The 17663-nt window shown below is 45.4% G+C and overlaps 1 protein-coding gene across 1 annotated transcript in view; it reads left to right on the top strand.

Moving 5' to 3' along the window:
* LOC147013364 (GTPase-activating protein and VPS9 domain-containing protein 1-like) overlaps window positions 1–17663 on the top strand; it is a 129248-nt gene that overhangs the window by 37018 nt on the left and 74567 nt on the right. The window contains exons 2-3 of the mRNA XM_085855127.1: window positions 4017–4389; window positions 15268–16207. Coding sequence (XP_085711253.1) covers window positions 4148–4389; window positions 15268–16207 — 1182 coding nt within the window. The 5' untranslated portion in view covers window positions 4017–4147. The remainder of the gene's footprint in view (window positions 1–4016; window positions 4390–15267; window positions 16208–17663) is intronic.

A 17663-nucleotide genomic window follows, 5' to 3' on the forward strand; every position in this document is an offset into this window, starting at 1 on the left:
GGCATTTTAGCAGAAATGTTTGGTCAACCTCCCACAAATTGCAACAAAAGCAAACTCAGCAGATTTTGATTCCTGGATATGTCCTCAGTGACAGAAAAAAAAGTCCTAAGGGATCCTCCAGGAGGAAAGTCCTGAAATCATGGAAATCCAATATGGCCGCCACCCGACTTCGGGGACAATGAGAAAATTGTAAAGATTGATATTTTAATAAGTAAATATATGTTTTTCTGCATTCTAATTGTTTCTAGTTATGGTCAGTATATTGATATACAAGAATAATTATGAAAAAGTAAAATGTATTGAGGGTAAAATAAAAAATTATAGCTTTTTTTGTCCAAAAATGTCAATTTTTTTGTCCCGAAAAAAAAAAAAATTTACCTGATGCTGATTTTGGCTCCTGGACAAAAAAAAAAGAAACGTTGAAGACACAAGATGAAGTCAAGTGTATGGCAATACAATATAATTATGTAAATCATTGAAACATGACAAAATTCACAATTCCACTCGGGGCAATCACATCTGCCTGACGAAGGTTCTGCCAACACTTCTGCCAACCCCAGTCTGTGGAAGAAGTATGCAAGTCTGACGTCTTGAAACGAATCAAAGACCACCTTCAGAAGCATGCCGAGTCTGCAAAGATATCTTCTAGAACTTCAGCGCTCTGGGTTCAGTAGATGGACATGCTAGGGACATGCTAGACATTCTACGCAAATACATCCGGACAGAGCGCACTGGGAACTGGGCACTACATCTACAGGCCATCCAGGAATCTACTGCCATCTTACCTGGCAGCCTCGGGCCACAACCTGTATGCCAAATCTGCGAGGGTGTATCTGCAGATGTCCAACCTCAAAACTCAACATCCCAATGTCCAACAATGTTTTGATGAGGGGTTCCATGCGGTTTGATGAAGTGATCGCCTGTGGGCAGGTCTTTTATCTGACCTGATCATCGAACAAGTTCTGATGAGAAGTTTGAAGACCAGCGGGGGGCTCACACGAGGGCGAGGAATGACAGAGCAACAACGGCTGGTATGGCGACTATCAGTGCCTGCCTGTGCAGAAATAAACCAGGCAATGCAGGAGCTCACAAGTGTGAACTACAACACTGGAGAGCAGAAGAAGGACATGACCAAGGCAAGACAATCTCGTGACTGGAAGGACACACTATCAGCTCTTCAGTATTTACAGGAACGGAATCCGTTCAGTAGTGATCCACGTCTGAGAAACATTGCCACTGGAGTTCATGCACACCCCACCGTCAACGTTGATACAGCACATGCTGTAGGAGCCAAAATATTGAAATCTATGGATGGGGAAACACCTGCCGAGTACACATTTAAGAGGAAAGACCAAGTTGTCCCCCTCGGCATGAAGTCATCTGTCAAGATTGATGGAGAGCAAGTCCAGGTTGACCCACAACTCCTCTTCCAGAGACTGATCACTGTTGCACAGACAGCAGAAGAACTGGAGTCGGCCTTCAAATATGAACTGTGCAGCTATCCACCAGCCCTCTTTGATTCCTCTCTTCAGCTCCGAGAAGCACACAAGCCAGTCTTTGCTGATGCAATCTGGGATCTTCTTGGATCCGATGTCCCAGCCGATATCCCCAATGATGGGCAACAGCATGTTTTGGATGGCGGGGCACTTGTTCAATGCATTCCATGGTCTCGTGGATCTACATACAGAAACATATGCCACCAGTACACTGATTATGTAACGAAGAAGTACGGAGATGCCATAGTCATGTTTGATGGTTATGAGAGTACCAACACGAAGGACATGACACACCAGAGACGGTCTAAAGGGAATGCTGGCATGACTGTGACATTTACAGCTGACATGCGTCTCACAATGAAGAAGGAACAGTTTTTTTGCCAATAGGCAGAATAGACAGCGATTCATTTTTATGTTGAGTCAAGAGCTTCAGAAGAAGAACTGTGAGACACACCATGCCTCAGGGGATGCTGATCTCGTGATTGTACTGAAGGCCGTGCAGTCTGCTACTGTCACCAACACTGTGTTAGTTGGTGATGACACAGACCTCCTCGTCCTCCTATGCTGGAATGCAAGCTTAGAATCCCATGACCTCTTCTTTTGTCCCAAGCCAAAGAAGAACATGAAGAAGCCTCGCATCTGGAACATCAAGGCTACAAAGAAAATGATTGGTACAGACATACGCAAGCACATACTGTTTCTACATGCAGTTCTTGGGTGCGACACAACATCTCGTCCTCATGGGATTGGAAAGGGAGCTTCCCTCAAAAAGTTCAAAGCAAACAACACATTCCGTGAGCAGGCCAAGGTTTTTGATACATATCCAGCTTCCATATGTGATGTGGCAGATGCAGGAGAAAAAACATTGGTGATAATCTACAACGGAAAGTCAACTGACACCCTGGACACCCTCCGGTATCAGCGGTACTGGGACAATGTGGCTTGGAGCTCCTCTCACGTGCAACCACAGACGTTACCACCAACATCAGAAGCAGCAAAGTATCACAGCCTGCGCGTGTATCTGCAAGTCCAAGAATGGAAGGGATGTGCAGATGAACTTCTTCCGACAGACTGGGGTTGGCAGAAGTGTGACGAGGGTTTTGTGCCACTTCAGACATCAATAGCTCCAGCTCCTGAAAAGATGTTACGTGTCATTAGGTGCAACTGCCAGGCTGAATGTAGCACCATGAGATGCACATGCAAGAAGCACAACATTGAGTGCACTCCAGCTTGTGGAAACTGCAGGGGCTCTGGCTGCACAAACACTCCATGTGACAATGATGAGGATGATGACGACATTGTCAAGTTCTAACTTGAATACACTTGATTTTTCTCAACATGTATAGTAAGTTTATAATGGATGTAGTTTCTGAGTTTAATGCGAATTTTCATTTTCATTTCGAAACCTTCGTCAGGCAGACGTGATTGCCCCGAGTGGAATTGTGAATTTTGTCATGTTTCAATGATTTACATAATTATATTGTATTGCCATAGACTTGATTTAATATTGTGTCTTCAACGTTTCTTTTTTTTTTTTGTCCAGGAGCCATAATCAGTATCAGGTAAAAAAAACAATTTTCAAGACAAAAAAGCTATAATTTTTTATTTTGCCCTCGTTACATTTCACTTTTTTAATAATTATTCTTGTATATCAATATACTGACCATAACTATAAACAATTAGAATGCAGAAAAACATATATTTACTTCTTAAAATATCAATCTTTACAATTTCCTCATTTTCCCCGAAGCCTGGTGGCGGCCATATTGGATTTCCATGATTTCAGGACTTTCCCCCCCACCCCCGGAGGATCCCTTAGGACTTTTTTTTCTGTCACTGAGGACATATCCAGGAATCAAAATCAGTTGAATTTGTGGGAGGTCATCCGACATTTTGACTGTACTAGATTCCTAGATCGATGGTTCTTTTGCTTCCTCGTTTGTGGTGTTATCGCCCCCACTTGCGAGGCTCCCTCGCGGCCGTCTACCGAACCGAGTCTCGAATACCAATGGCGATGGATGTGTAATCGAAGAATTGCGATTGAAACGATGCCAAGAGCCTTGTTTTATCAGTGCTGAAGTGAAACTGGTGAGCCAACTGCTTGCGAGAAGGCCCACACAGGATGAGGGCCCTCGATGTTATGAAACCTAACAAGGACTTCTTATTCCTTTTACATGTTTGAAAATATTGTCATTTCATGGAGGACTAAACAGTTGGCATTTTTTGACATTGTTGTTATAAAAGGTGGTACATGTTGCTCTTCACGATTTGGGTCTTGCCAAGGACAAGGTCGGAGTGCCGACATGTGTGAAGTGCCAGTTCTACTGTGGATAAAGAGGAAAAGTTTCCTAAATGATAAGTTGGTATGAAATTTAATACACAATGCAATATCGAATGGGATAAGGAAATGTAAACAGGAATTGGTTGACGATGCTTCGCGAAGTTTAGTTTGTCATTTGGACAGAGTGACGATGAACCAAGCATTATGAACTGAACTTTCTGCTTCTGTGCATGTTGCAGGTATGGTGAGCGCGTGCTGCTTCACGGAAACGAACAAGCTCCGATAACTGCGATCGACACGACGTGAAACTCAAAACTATTCGATCGTATCGGCTGACCGTGGCCATGAAGCCCTGATTTACTCCGAAATCATGGCTTCGTGCACACTGGCTTCGGAAGGAACCTCAAGGAAGCAACGGGACACGGACGTCCAGGAATTGGCATGGTGTCTTCACCAGGAGAGACTCCACCTGAGTTCGGAGCGTGAACTTCTGCAGATTCTCAACAAGGATGTGGCTCGGTTGCAGGATGAGCTGGCTCAGATGTCCTGGCTGTGTTCCCATGCTCGTTCCTACCTTTCTCACCTTAAGTTCCTGCAAAACAAGGAATTTGGGTAAGCAAAAGCTATTGTTGTATCATCACTGACACGTACTACTTTTATCTGTGGTTTCGCTTGTTCCAATCAATGGTTATGTCTTTTCTGTACCTTTAGTACAAACCCACCTGTCTGAATATTGCACTATTCTATCAAAAGTCATGGGTCACCCCTTTCCATTTGTGAGAATTACCGACACGCAGCGGATTTATGAAACCGTCAATTTTCTCAACGGGAACGGTACTTTTAAAGCTTCAGAGAGCAGTCTTTTTACTGCTTTTCAGAGCGTTATGTCCCAGAGATATGAGGTATTGGAGCTCCAACAAGGAATGATCATCGACTGTCAGAGAGTAGCGACCTCCATCAGGGCAATGGTAGCATCAGGACCTCCAAAATGAACTGCGGGTCACTTGTCATGAAAGGGAAAAACTAAAGGCAAAAAGGTAACCGTGACCATTGAGCTGGTCGGCCTTCGAAAAATTGTTTTGTGGGGGAATAGAACCATGCAATGGATCGTTCCGTGAAATGTGTGATTTATTTGTCCCTTGAAACCTCTGTGACGGGAGGGAGGAGGTTGAGGTATTATTGGGATTTCGGGTGAGCACCGATACAGTTTGTCGAGCCTTGCATTTGTTCGAATCCCACAGAAGAGCAGCTGTACATCAACCTTCCATGATTTTGGTGAAATACACGAGGTCACGTGATATGGCGTAACAAATTGGTATCCTGGTGCCTTGAAATGCAGAAACGGATTTTTTCCAAAGTGACGAGTTCAGGAAAAGATTGTTCAAGAGCGACGGTAGGGTGGACTGTGAGACGTGTGGGAGCACCAGGTATGGACTCGATGACGACGACGACCACAAAATGTTGGAGATAAAGTGGGCATTCGGTGCACGGAATCTCGGACAATCCCATCTCCAACCCGATGCCGGTCGTGTTTCTCATCCTCAATGGCGGTCGAAGCCAATAATCCCACTTATTGGCTGCAGCTGCATGCATCTTGGAATACGCATTGAAGTTGCCTGCCAGTTTGGATCAAGGACTACGTCTGCATTTTGACGACAGAGTAGCCGCGGAATGTACTACCAGATGCAGTCTCACCGGCTCGATGACGATTTCCACGAGGCATCGGCACAACACTGCAGACTGCACTCGTAACAGACTTGAGAGCTGTCGTGATGAAGGCATATTACAGATGTTGGAGTGACAGTCCAAGCTGTGATCGGGGCACATCGAGACCCGAGCACGTATACAGTATAATGGGCTCGCACTGACCATGGCTTTTGGGCAGGATAGTGTATGGTTAAATCAATAGCTCTGTAACTCGTGATGATGTTATTCGTAACTTTTTCTTTCCCGGATCCGGATATAAGTAACAATGTAACAAAGTATACCCCAAGTCTGTGACATGTGACGAGTTACAAAAAAAATATATCAGGGGTGACATTGGATGGCAATGTGACCCCATTTTTCGTGCAGTTCACGTTGTTGCAGTGCATAAAGCGTTTCGACAAGTGAAATGAGCTCAATGCGACCCTCAGTTAATGATGAATGCTCCTCTAGAGATACATCTGTCAGCGATGACGTCATCGATTACCAAAACGAAGGAATGTTTCGATTTGTGTCAAAGTAGGCAACATAATTTGGACGCTCCGAGGTGAGCACCGAAACACCATTTTGGATGTTTATTTATTTATTTATTACATCAACACCATGACCTCATGTTTCCCACTTGCCGCAGTCATTACAACCACCAAGTCTTGAAAGTTTCACCGACACCTGGTGTCGGCCGTGATCAGCCGGCAGTGAAACTCCTTGAACTTTTGTTCCCTTGTCAGTCCAACTCTCAGGAATACCGGATGTCTATATTATTGCTCGTTTCCCACTCGAGATGTCATCCAGGCTGGAATCGAGGCGCCAAGCCCCGAATGAGCAGGGAAACACTTTGAAAGTATGATTCGTATCTCAGAAAGTTCACTCTTCCTTTCCCTCGGACGTGCCACTCCACAAGTCTTCCACAACTCATTCACTTTCATCTGTTTGCTTTTGTTGTTATTTTTTTTCAGGGCGATACGTGCTCTTTTTGCATTGCTCACAGAGCAGTGGAAAATATTTATTTCCCTTCAAACCATTTGTACCTCCCTCACCGAAGGTGGACGGATGTTATGTATTCACCCCTGTCTGTCTGTCTGTCTGTCTGTCTGTCTGTCTGTCTGTGAGCAGGGTATCTCAAAAAGTTACAGACGGATTGGGACGAAACTTGGTGGACAGGTTGGATAGGTGACAAGGATGAATTGATTCGAGTTTGGTGAAGATCCGGATCCGGATCCGGATTTGTTTTTTTTATTTATAAAGTAATTCTTCACAATTTAGAGCTCAGCCCAAAAATAATATCTCAAGATGTTACGGACGGATCAGGACAAAACTTTGTGGACAGGTTGGGTAGGTGACAAGAATTGGTCGAGTAGATTTCGGTTCAGGTCCGGATTGCAGATCCGGCCTTTCCGTGGGATACAAAATGTCAATTGTTCATCCTCGCGGAAGTATTGTTGAGGATCGGCGACGGAGGGATTCGCACCCCACTCCTGACTAGCAGTGTTGAAGATTTGGCATCACTTAACAGCACCACCGTCTCAGGGGTTATAACGCCGGCTGGTTCGGCACATGTCTCAGGTCACGTGCCTCGGATCACGATACCAAAGTACACCTGTACCTTGCCAGTTGGGGAAATAGACCCCGGTTACAGACTGGATTTGTCAGAGATCGAGCGAAGTCTGCCAGTCCATAACCATTTTGGTTTTAAATACAAATCGAGCGAATTGTTCCTCAGCACAGCACGAATAAACTCAAGGCGGCAACTTTCATATGAATCAGCCAGATTTATTAGGGACATGTCGGGAACACGACACAAGCAAAACATTCACGAACGTTATAATTAATCTATAACCCGCTCTTACCTAGGGAGCTACGGGTTTCGAAGGGAACCCTAGCGAGATAAGCCTTAGACAACATGCAGACAACATGCAGACCAGACACAGAGTACTTGGTGATGCCTCATGGACGAGGGGAAAGTGTCAAAGGCACGAATGCAGCTCGTGAGAAGCCGATGTCAACGGATTCGAGCGCCCAAGCTCGAACACGCCGCGTGGCAAGATGGCGGCGTCGTCCTTTTGTCGCACCGCTCACGCACCAGCCTCAGTGCGTTCAGCCCCCGTAAGGTCGACGGCACAAGAGCGAAAGATCCACGGTGTGTTCCAGCTGGCTTTTCACAAGGTCCAGCATACAAATCCAGACCTGGCCTGCTCACCAGACTAGGCCAAATCGGGGTGTTGGGCTCCGCAGGCGGATCGACAGGATGAAAAAGGTGTCGAGCCGTGCCGGGAGCAGAGACAGTCAGAGGCTCCGTGGTTGGATTCAGGATGAACCTGGGGACGACCTGCATGCTGGGTCCATCGCCGAGGAGGAACAGCCATCAAGTCACTCCTCATGAAGCAGATCACAGACTCGACTCCAGCAGTCTCTCATCCAGCAGAAGGCAGACTGACCTCCTTGCCTTCTCGGCACTCACTCTTCTGGACACTCCCCTGGGGACCCGTGATTGGTCCATCGCTCGAGATTGCAGCTGCCCGCCACCAATCAGCTGCCGACACGTCTCGTCGACCGACACTCTCAGAGTGCTGGGCGGAGCTAGTTCGGAGAGGGGAAGGAAAAAGAAGCAAGGCTCCTCCCGGTACACCACCACTGTATGAACACTGGACAGCCGGCTACACCTCCCGGCACACATGTAACGTCCAATTACCGAAAAACCTGGCTAAACATGCATTTAAGGGGGGATCTGGGCTAATCCTACATTTAATAACACACGAAGGGCCATTTCCACAACAGTATGTGCTCGATCCAGTGCCGTTCTAGTTTCATTTGTATCTATTTATCTTTCCATGTTGTGTTTGCTGTTCTCTGTCTCACATGCTGCGTCACCTGCGCATGCAAAGATCCTGCTTTGCTCCAACAGGGTTTTTGTTGAAAATCCAATTTCGCTTTTGCATGGTTAGATTCCAATCTGACATTTGCGTGACGAGTTTGGTCAACATTCCCCAAAACGAAGGTGGTTCCCCTTCTTAACACTTGCTTGACTGACAATGTTGGGAAAGCCACAAGTGAAATGCCAAGTGAAAGTATTTGCATTTCTCTCGCATTATGAATTGACCACGTTTACAGGACGGGATTCTGTGCACGCCGACAGAATCAAAGCCACGGTGAGCTATAGCTGGGATTACTTTGGCATTATTCGTTTCCTCGCTGAAAAATCTTTCCCTCTGGATCCGGTTCGAACAAATATGTCAAGACTCGACTCCAATTGTCATCTCTTATTACAGCTCGCTCGCATTCCGTTTTGTGTGCAGAGGTAATGTCATTTGGCTCGAAGTGATGGCATTTTCGCCGCAAGAAACCCTGACCCATGCAGATTTACAATCCCTTGGAGATTGGAAATAAATTTGAATCAGAAAAATGACTCGGTTGCAAAAACACGCAAGTTGTACTCTGTTGTTACGTGGACGTTATTATACTCTCAATTATAGGGTCTTCGGCCTTTCACAGCCGAACCATCTCTGAAGGAAAATCACAACCACAGCTGTGTATTCCATGGAAACACCTTTTCATGACTTGAATGAGAAGGGATAATTGAATCGTTCTTTTTCATTGATTTTGAATTCCATGCGTTTCTTCGGTATCGATAGCCTGCGCATTTTTGGTTGCGAGACGGGGTATTTTGGAAGTAGATTAAAAAGGATGTCATCTAATAATGTAATGTCCCATTATCGATTTTGGGTATCCCCTGGAATTGGCCCGTTGAAGCATCATGGATCAAATGAAGCACTGGATGATGTTTTGTGGGATACTCTGTCCCATCCTTCATTCACCGTCACTCCCAAGTTCTCTGACGTCACGTGGAGGGTTTTCGGACATCGAAAAGCACAACACCTTTGAAGATCATAAAATGCTCCATATAATTATCGCCACACTTTTTCTTTTCTTTTTTAATGGGGGGGGGTATGTATTGTAATCGGCTGCGTCTGTCCGTCACGCTATATCCTCTTAAACGGTTGTGCAGAAATTCCACCACATGCACGAAGGTGCAAGAGCAGTTTCATTTTTGGCCTCGCCCCTTGGGTGCGGTCAAAATGTCAACTTCCGAAAAATGTAATGATGGGAAAATTTTTGTGATGAAACTTTGTCCGGTAGATGCAATCAACATTGGGGGATGCATGAAATATGCAACGATTTTTTTTTTTTAGAGGGATTTGACCTTCGGTTCATGTTCCAGGGGTGGGGACATAAGGTCATGGGGTCAACATGGTAAAAAAAATTTTAATTAACTCAAAATTTGACATTGGTTCGTTCTTGGTGTAACTTTATGCAATCTTTCAACCTTGCTTTCGGTGGGAAGCGCGGGGATTTGCGACGGCGGGCCATCGACTGCGCTCTGGTTACCTCCGCCACCAAAGGTGGAAGGCGGTGATGTTTTCACCCCTGTCTGTGTTTTTGTTTGTTTGTTTGTCTGTGTGCAGGATCTCTCAAGAGTTGTGGATGGTTTTGGATGAAATTGGGCAGGTTGGGTGTGTGACGAGGACAAACTGATTAGGTTTTGGTGAAGATCCGGATCCGGATCCGACGACAAGAATTTTAAAAGTGATTCTTCACCATTGAGAGATCGGGCCAGAAACGATATATAGCACGATGTCTCAAACAGTTTTTTGGACTGATTCGGACGAAACTTGGTCGACAAGTTGGCTGTGTGACAAGGACGAAGTGATTTGATTTTGTTGAAGATCCGAATCTATATCCGGATACGGAAATTTCTTTAATTTTTAAAAGCGATTCTTCATATCACCTTTGAGAGGTGAGGCAAAAAAAAACGACATATAGCACGATATGTTTAAAATGTAGTGGGTCCGGTATGTTCTGTTGGATCAGGCATTGCGTGGTAGCGGTACGCGCTCGACCGAGTGCCCTTGTAGTTAAGGTGTGTTCTTTCTTGCTAGCCATTCCATAACTTTTCTTACTTCCTCTTTGTGATGATCTTTGATAATTCTGACAGCATGATGTGAAGCATTATCTTGGTAGCACTCGCCAAATGTCTTGCAACCGGACCAAGACTGTGGCGATGAATGATTCAGCCATCCATTCACCTATTCGAACAACAACATCTGTGCATTCCCATTGCTGTTGCCACCCGAATGCATGATTGACCTTCCTTCCCAATTGTTTTTGATATCGTAACATCGAGTAGACCAACACCAACAGGCCTTCGAGATTCTATTTAGACGTCCATCGTCATTGCACAAACTGAATCTTGATCACTCAACGGTACAGCCGTCCACCCTCGTGGCTGCCGATATTGATGACCACGGTGACGTCTGAGGCAATCAGTACAACATCATGGGATCATTTGGGGGGAGCTATAGCAGGTCTACTAAATGGGACCTCAAACTTTACTCTTTCAATCTTTTCTTATAGCTGGTCATTTGTGGTGACCCTGAAGGCGATAATGGGGCTTTTGCAGTTTCCTCGTGATTCTTCATTTCCACACTTAGCGGATGCCAATCGTTGCACGGAATAGTTTGACATTCCATGAGCCGAACCACTTTGCAGCAGCGGAAAGGGGACGTCGGCCTGCATCATTGCCGTCCTTGTGAATCCCGAGGTTCGACCGTTTAAACAAATCTCCTGTTCTCTAAAGGTCAAAACCTCAATAGCAATGGCAATGAAGAATGCTATCACCTGTGCATTGCTTGATAAATGATGGAATGCTCGGAATTTGATTGGAACGGTGCAAAACGCATGCAAATTGCCAGATCCTGTCATATATGTAATATATATATATATATATATATATATATATATATATATATATATATATATATATATATATATATATATATGTATATCCTTTGGTAGTTGAAGACTTCAGTGGTTTTGTCATGGAGGTGGCTAAAAATGATGTAATTTTCAGGCATGATGAAGTCCTACGACCACTGTTGGTGATTTTGTGTTCACTCTCTTTCATTTGCGACCGACGTATGTCTTGCATCGTTTTTTATAACTCTCCAGTGCAACAATATCTCGTGAACTTTCGAAGCAAACTGATCTTCTTATTCCTTTGCCGTCAGCATGTGGCAGCGGTTTCGCATCGTTGCTCGATAACAGCACGGCTGCGCCGCTGATGCAGTGGCCTCTGTAAGTTATAGCAGGAGTTTGTCATTTGTTCAGGATGCCGGCGATGACTCGCTCGGTCTTCGCAAAGGACATCGTGAGATCTTCAACATCCACAAACGAATGCTTGTCAATAGGACACCAAGTTGCGTGCGTCTTCCAATAGACGGTGCGCTTATTGATGCCTCACCCTGCGTGCCAAACATCGGGATGATCGTTTGTAGCTGGGTCTCGATTGAAGTCCAGCTCAGAGACTACAGCTCAGAGAAGAGATTACAGTGATAATCATGTATTATCATCTCCTGAATATTCGAGCGAGAAACGAAAGCCAAAGTACATGATAATTAATGCACGTTGGTGCGATACTGAAGTTCCCGAGTTCAAAATGCAGGTGAGCGACTCGAGACAATGGGGAAGCCACAGTTCGTTTTTGCTTTCAATACAATGTGTAAGCACACCCCACTCGTATGTATACCATATATATAGTAACCAAACCTTTTCGTGCTGTACTTCTCAAGGTTGAATCACAGCAAGGAAACCATGAAGTGAGAGAGCGTGCATGTATAGGTTTGTCTATGTAAAATCAACACTGATTGGTTTATCAGTTATGACATCGATGTTAATCTGAGCCCCCATTGTTTAGCCCACAGTCATCAGTATCTCTGGCTCAGATTGGCTGGAGTGGAGTACCGGGCGATGACTCAACATTCGCACCAACGCCTTGGAGAGAGAGAGAGAGAGAGAGAGAGAGAGAGAGAGATAGAGATAGAGATAGAGATAGAGATAGAGATAGAGATAGAGATAGAGATAGAGATAGAGATAGAGATAGAGATAGAGATAGAGATATAGAGAGATATAGAGAGATATAGAGATAGAGATATAGAGAGATAGAGAGATAGAGATAGAGAGATAGAGAGATAGAGAGATAGAGAGATAGAGAGATAGAGAGATAGAGAGATAGAGATAGAGATAGAGATAGAGATAGAGATAGAGATAGAGATAGAGATAGAGATAGAGATAGAGATAGAGATAGAGATATAGAGAGATATAGAGAGATATAGAGATATAGATATATGCAACGCGATGCCTCCAACGCCGATGACTCACCGTTTCAATGCGGTACATACCTTGGACGGTGGTCGGAGCAACAGCTTTGATGTTTCCATGTTTAAAGACGATGAGAGCATGTACAAATTCCTTTTGACAACATAACACAGGGTCCATGGAAAGGATGAAGGTTGATTCCAACATACGTAGATGTGAAACACTCCGAGCTCGACTCGGTTTCTTAAGCATATCTGAATTGTACTGGTCTGCACATACGGGGTTGGCAACGGAGTGGCGTGCAATGGCAGAAGAACAAGAAATGGCCGACGGTCCTTGAACGATTCCTACATGCTCCCACTGGTTGTGTCCTAACTCTCAAGTCCTTTTCTCGAATCGCCGGAGGGACTTGCTGCTTGATACGATCAGCCGACCTTCGGGTTGTGCGGCCCACTTACCGAGCTTCACATCGGCACTGAAACTCATCGATAACATTGCTGATTTGTGAGGTGGGCAAAACATCCTTGTTGACTGATGTAAGCAAACGGCGACAGGTAAAGATAACTCGAGGTTGTACAGCCAGGTACGTGTTTGATATCGTATGTTTGATTCGTTCTCCAAACCTTCTTGATGATCGTCCATTCCACGGCATCCTGGCTTCGACTGGACATTTGTCGAGACCAAGCTCGCGATCCTTCGTCGTATTTAGAAACTTGTGCACATATCTCTTAATTATATACTCCGGGTAACCGTTCTCACCGAGCATATTCATGATTTTTTCTCCATTTCAGCAGGAAGATGACAAGGTGAGCAAATCCTCCGAGCCCTGTTCACAAGGATCTTGATCGAGGCAATCCATGTATGTCGTGGAGCTGTAGGAACCCGAACGAGACAACTGCCCAGTGAAGGTAGGCCTCCGGTCGATGGATGTAGTGAAACCACGCGCAGATCTTTCAACCAAAACGCCCAAAAATGGGAAAGTGTTTGAAGAGTCCAGCTGGCAGGTAAACTTCAGCGCTGGATGGGGAGTGTTCAGCCGTATCAAGAAGTTATCGCACGTCATCCGAGTCTCAAACAAAGCAAAAATATCATCAACATACCGGTAGTGTACGACGGAAGAATCCACACCTTGCCGACCAGTAAGTTTCCGCATATCGTGAAAACCCACAAAGATATTCGCAACAACTGGGCCTAATGGAGAACCTGTGGCCACACTATCAGTTTGGACATCCATAATGTTTGGTGAAGCGAAATTCATCCTGACTTGTTGCTGCGTTCATCAACTCCACAAACACTTGTTCAGAGATCTGCGGTTGTTCCAGATCACTGTGATTTAGCAGATGTGTGCCATATATCAATAGTCTCCGTCAGTGGGACATTTGTGTGAACAAGCTTTCAATATCAAACGAGGCGATTATGTCGTCCGCACTTGTCGGTGTTGCAGCACAAATTGCTTCTGCAAATGCCTCCCTTCACTGGGCAGTTTACTCGTTGGGATTCCGACAGCTCCACGAGATACAAAACTGCCTCGATCAAGATCCTGGCGAACAGGGCTCGGAGGATTTGCTCACCTTGTCATCTTCCTGCTGAAATGGAGAAAAATCATGAATATGCTCGGTGAGAACGGTTACCCGGAGTATATAATTAAGAGATACGTGCACAAGTTTCTAAATACGACGAAGGATCGCGAGCTTGGTCATGAACAAATGTCCAGTCCATGTCAGGACGCGGTGGAACGGACGATCAGCAATAAGGTTTGTCGAACAAATCAAACGTATGATATCAAACACGTACCTGGCTGTACAACCTCGAGTCATCTTTACCCGTCGCCGTTCCATGCTCTTTTTCAGAGGGCCGATTCTGTCGAAGCAGTTTTCTTGCTGCGGTTACAATCCCGGGCGGGTCGCCACTCCAACACAGGAAGGCAGAGCAGGAATTTGGAATTTGTTCATGGTGCCCGACGATAGCTCGCCTACTCTTCACGGGTGACACCGTGGGATCTTTAACGTCCATCCAAGGGGCGGCACACACATCGAATCGCCCTGCTTGTATACAATCATGGTTTGTACTTGTTTAGGCTTTTTTTTTTCTTGGAATCTCACCTTGATAAAGATGTTTTGGTAACGGAACGAAGAGCTCGTCATTCTTTGTGAAGGCCGATCTGCATCGGTGGATAGGTAGAACGATGGTTGAAATATACACGACGTTGATCGAGGCGTGCTATACCTGCCGTGGAATGTTTCGGGCGTTGACCGTCTTTCGCTACGACGAAGGGTTAACATGTGAAACGTCAGCTTCTCCTTTCCAGCCATGGTGGCTCGCATACCCTGATCAATGTCCTGTTGATTTCGTCCATTGTCTTGATTGCAGCTTGTCGGTAAGCTCCGTATGTGGGCTGAAGTTAACTTGGGACAACGAGACTTGTGAGGTTGCGTTTTCTTGGCAAAACTCCCACACAAAGCAAATGACATTGTTTGCTTTTTTTTTTTTTAATTTCCCCTCGCATGTGTTGTATTTGTTGTTCGACTACAAGTAGATTTAATGCTAAAGAGACTGATTTTCATCATTGCGCAGATGATGTCTTCAGCTCAAAAATGTACTGACTAACCGCTTCCATTTTTTTATTTGTGCCCTCAGTAACCTGTCCCCAGGATCCTGCCGTTTTCCACCTCCTCCACCACCTCCCCATTTTGTGGACATCCATCGCAAACTACCGGCGTACATGTCGGCTTATGGAAACCTTCTCTCGGGCCTACGATCCAGACCGGGGCTCATTGCCGTTTGCTTAGCTGCAGGAGGTCAGTTATCCACGGCAACCCCAAAGGAAGCCTGCGATGACCACATAGAAGCTATCTATGCCGGGGTGTTTGGTTCTGGCCTAGTAGATTCTGATGAAGAAGGTTTGCTTCTTGTTCTTGGTACGTTGTTTGATGAGGAATTTTCTCGGGCAATGGGTATCCACAAAATGCCAAGTGGAAGGACTTGCTTGGACAAGAGTTGCTCGCCAGAAATAGCAAGTGAAAAGATGGCAACATTCGAGGGAGAGCATTCGGATAGGGAAGCGATGGCTTTAAGAGTCGCATGCCGTTTGCTCGAAATCCAACTGGATGACACGAGTGAAAGTGAAAACCACAATCCCTCGGTGTTCTGTCAACTCTTTCGCAAGTTTGTGAACGGATTGCCCGCGGTTCGACTGTACCTAGCCGTGGTGCTCCATGAGCCCTTGATGGCATTGGTGACTTGTGAGATTGACCTCGAGGGACCACAAGGTGGAGAAGGCACAGACGATGAAACTGCAGTTCGTATTGCAGAGTATGCCAGTGCGATCTTGGAATCCCTGCACACAGCAGCTTCGAGTTTCCCACCAGGTCTCGCTGCTTTGTTCCGCCGGGTACATGGAGTGCTGCAGGGGAGCTGTGAGACCGGAGAAAAATTGCTGGGACCTGAAGCGGCCGAAGTGGTGTGTGGTGTCCTCCTTTTTGCTGAGCTCGTCTTGCCGGCTGTTCAAAGGCCTGCTACCCTGGGGCTCATTGAGGAAGAAATAATTGATGGGCGATTACGTCAGGTCCTGCATCAGGTGATTTGAGACAAAATATATGATGGACAATCTTTACTTCTCGAATGCATACACTTGCTTCCATTGTGTTTTTGAGTTTGAGCTACGATTGTTTTTGACAATTTTGTGCGTAAAATCTTTCAAAAACAGACTATACTGCACATCACATTTTCCCTTCTCCAACCCTCCCGCACCTCTTTCTGACCCTCTTCCTCCTCTTCCATTGCTTTAATCCTCCATTCGCTTACTTCGTTCTTCCTTTCTTGGTTAATGTATGCCTGGTGTTGGCTTAATGGTTAGGGTGGCGGGCTTTGGATCCCCGGGTCCTGAGTTCAAATCCCGCTCAGCCATTGAATTAATACCAGGTGGGGTTAACTCGGCCTGTCATCCTCCCAAAGTCGGCAAAATGAGTGCCAGCTTGCTGGTATACTGTGTCGGAGTGGCGACCCGTCCAGGATTGTGCCCAATAGCCAAGGAGACTGTTTCAGCAGCACCAACGCTCTGCACAGAGTATGGTCCCAATCTCTCTCTTCTTCCTTTCTTGATGAATCAAGTCTGACTTAGTGATGGCATGTTGGGATGTGTAAATAAGCCATTTACTCAAAGTACCTTTCAGTTATGTCTTGCCAAGCAATATAACAGCCAGATGGAAAGCCCTGCGTGTCTTGCTGATGAGTCTTTAAGACAAAACTGTCCAAAACTGATGCTGAACTACAAGGTTACTATTATTTTCTTGAGTGTGTTGTTGTCCTTGATCATTTCTAGTCGTATTGTTCTTCTTCCTTCTCTCTACGCTGCACCCTCGTGTTTTTTTTTTCCTCCCTTAACTAACTTTGGTAATGGCAAAGATGGCTTAGTTGATAGCTTGTTCACCGTTGAGATGTCTCGTCTGGGTTTGACGACCATTGGGGTCCATTTGAAAATGAGAAAACAACTGCTGTTTGTAAAGGCGCTGTCACACCTTGACGATTTAGCCAGCGTATGCCGACGCATGCAAAATTTGGCTAAAACGCTGGCACACGTCGAATACGTTATGGGTAAGTTTTGTATACGTTAAGAGCACGCTGACATACGTCGTAGCACGCTGGCATACGTTGTAGTACGCCGAGCTGTTAGACAAATTTTCCATGCTTGAAATTTTTCGACGTATGACTCACACGTTCCGCATAACGCTGGGCATAAGTTGTAGGCACGTTACGCGATCGTTGACACACGTCGACACACGTTACTTGTAAGTTACTCATAAGTCAAAACACGTCGAGGTAATGTTAAGCGTACCTGAAACTTATTTCTCACTTATGAGTAACTTGTTGTAGGCACGTTACGCGATCGTTGAAACACGTCGAGGTAATGGTTAGCATCAGTGTTCCAGACTCCCTGGTTTTTTTTTTTCTTTTTCGGTATGACGGTGATGTTGACACTTCGATTTCTAGTGCGGTTATAATATAATATAATTAATAGGCTGCCGCTCAACGAT

The sequence above is a fragment of the Eptatretus burgeri genome, chromosome 14 (assembly GCF_056783735.1).
Source record: "Eptatretus burgeri isolate ZD-2024b chromosome 14, Ebu_testis_v1, whole genome shotgun sequence".
Taxonomy (NCBI): domain Eukaryota; kingdom Metazoa; phylum Chordata; class Myxini; order Myxiniformes; family Myxinidae; genus Eptatretus; species Eptatretus burgeri.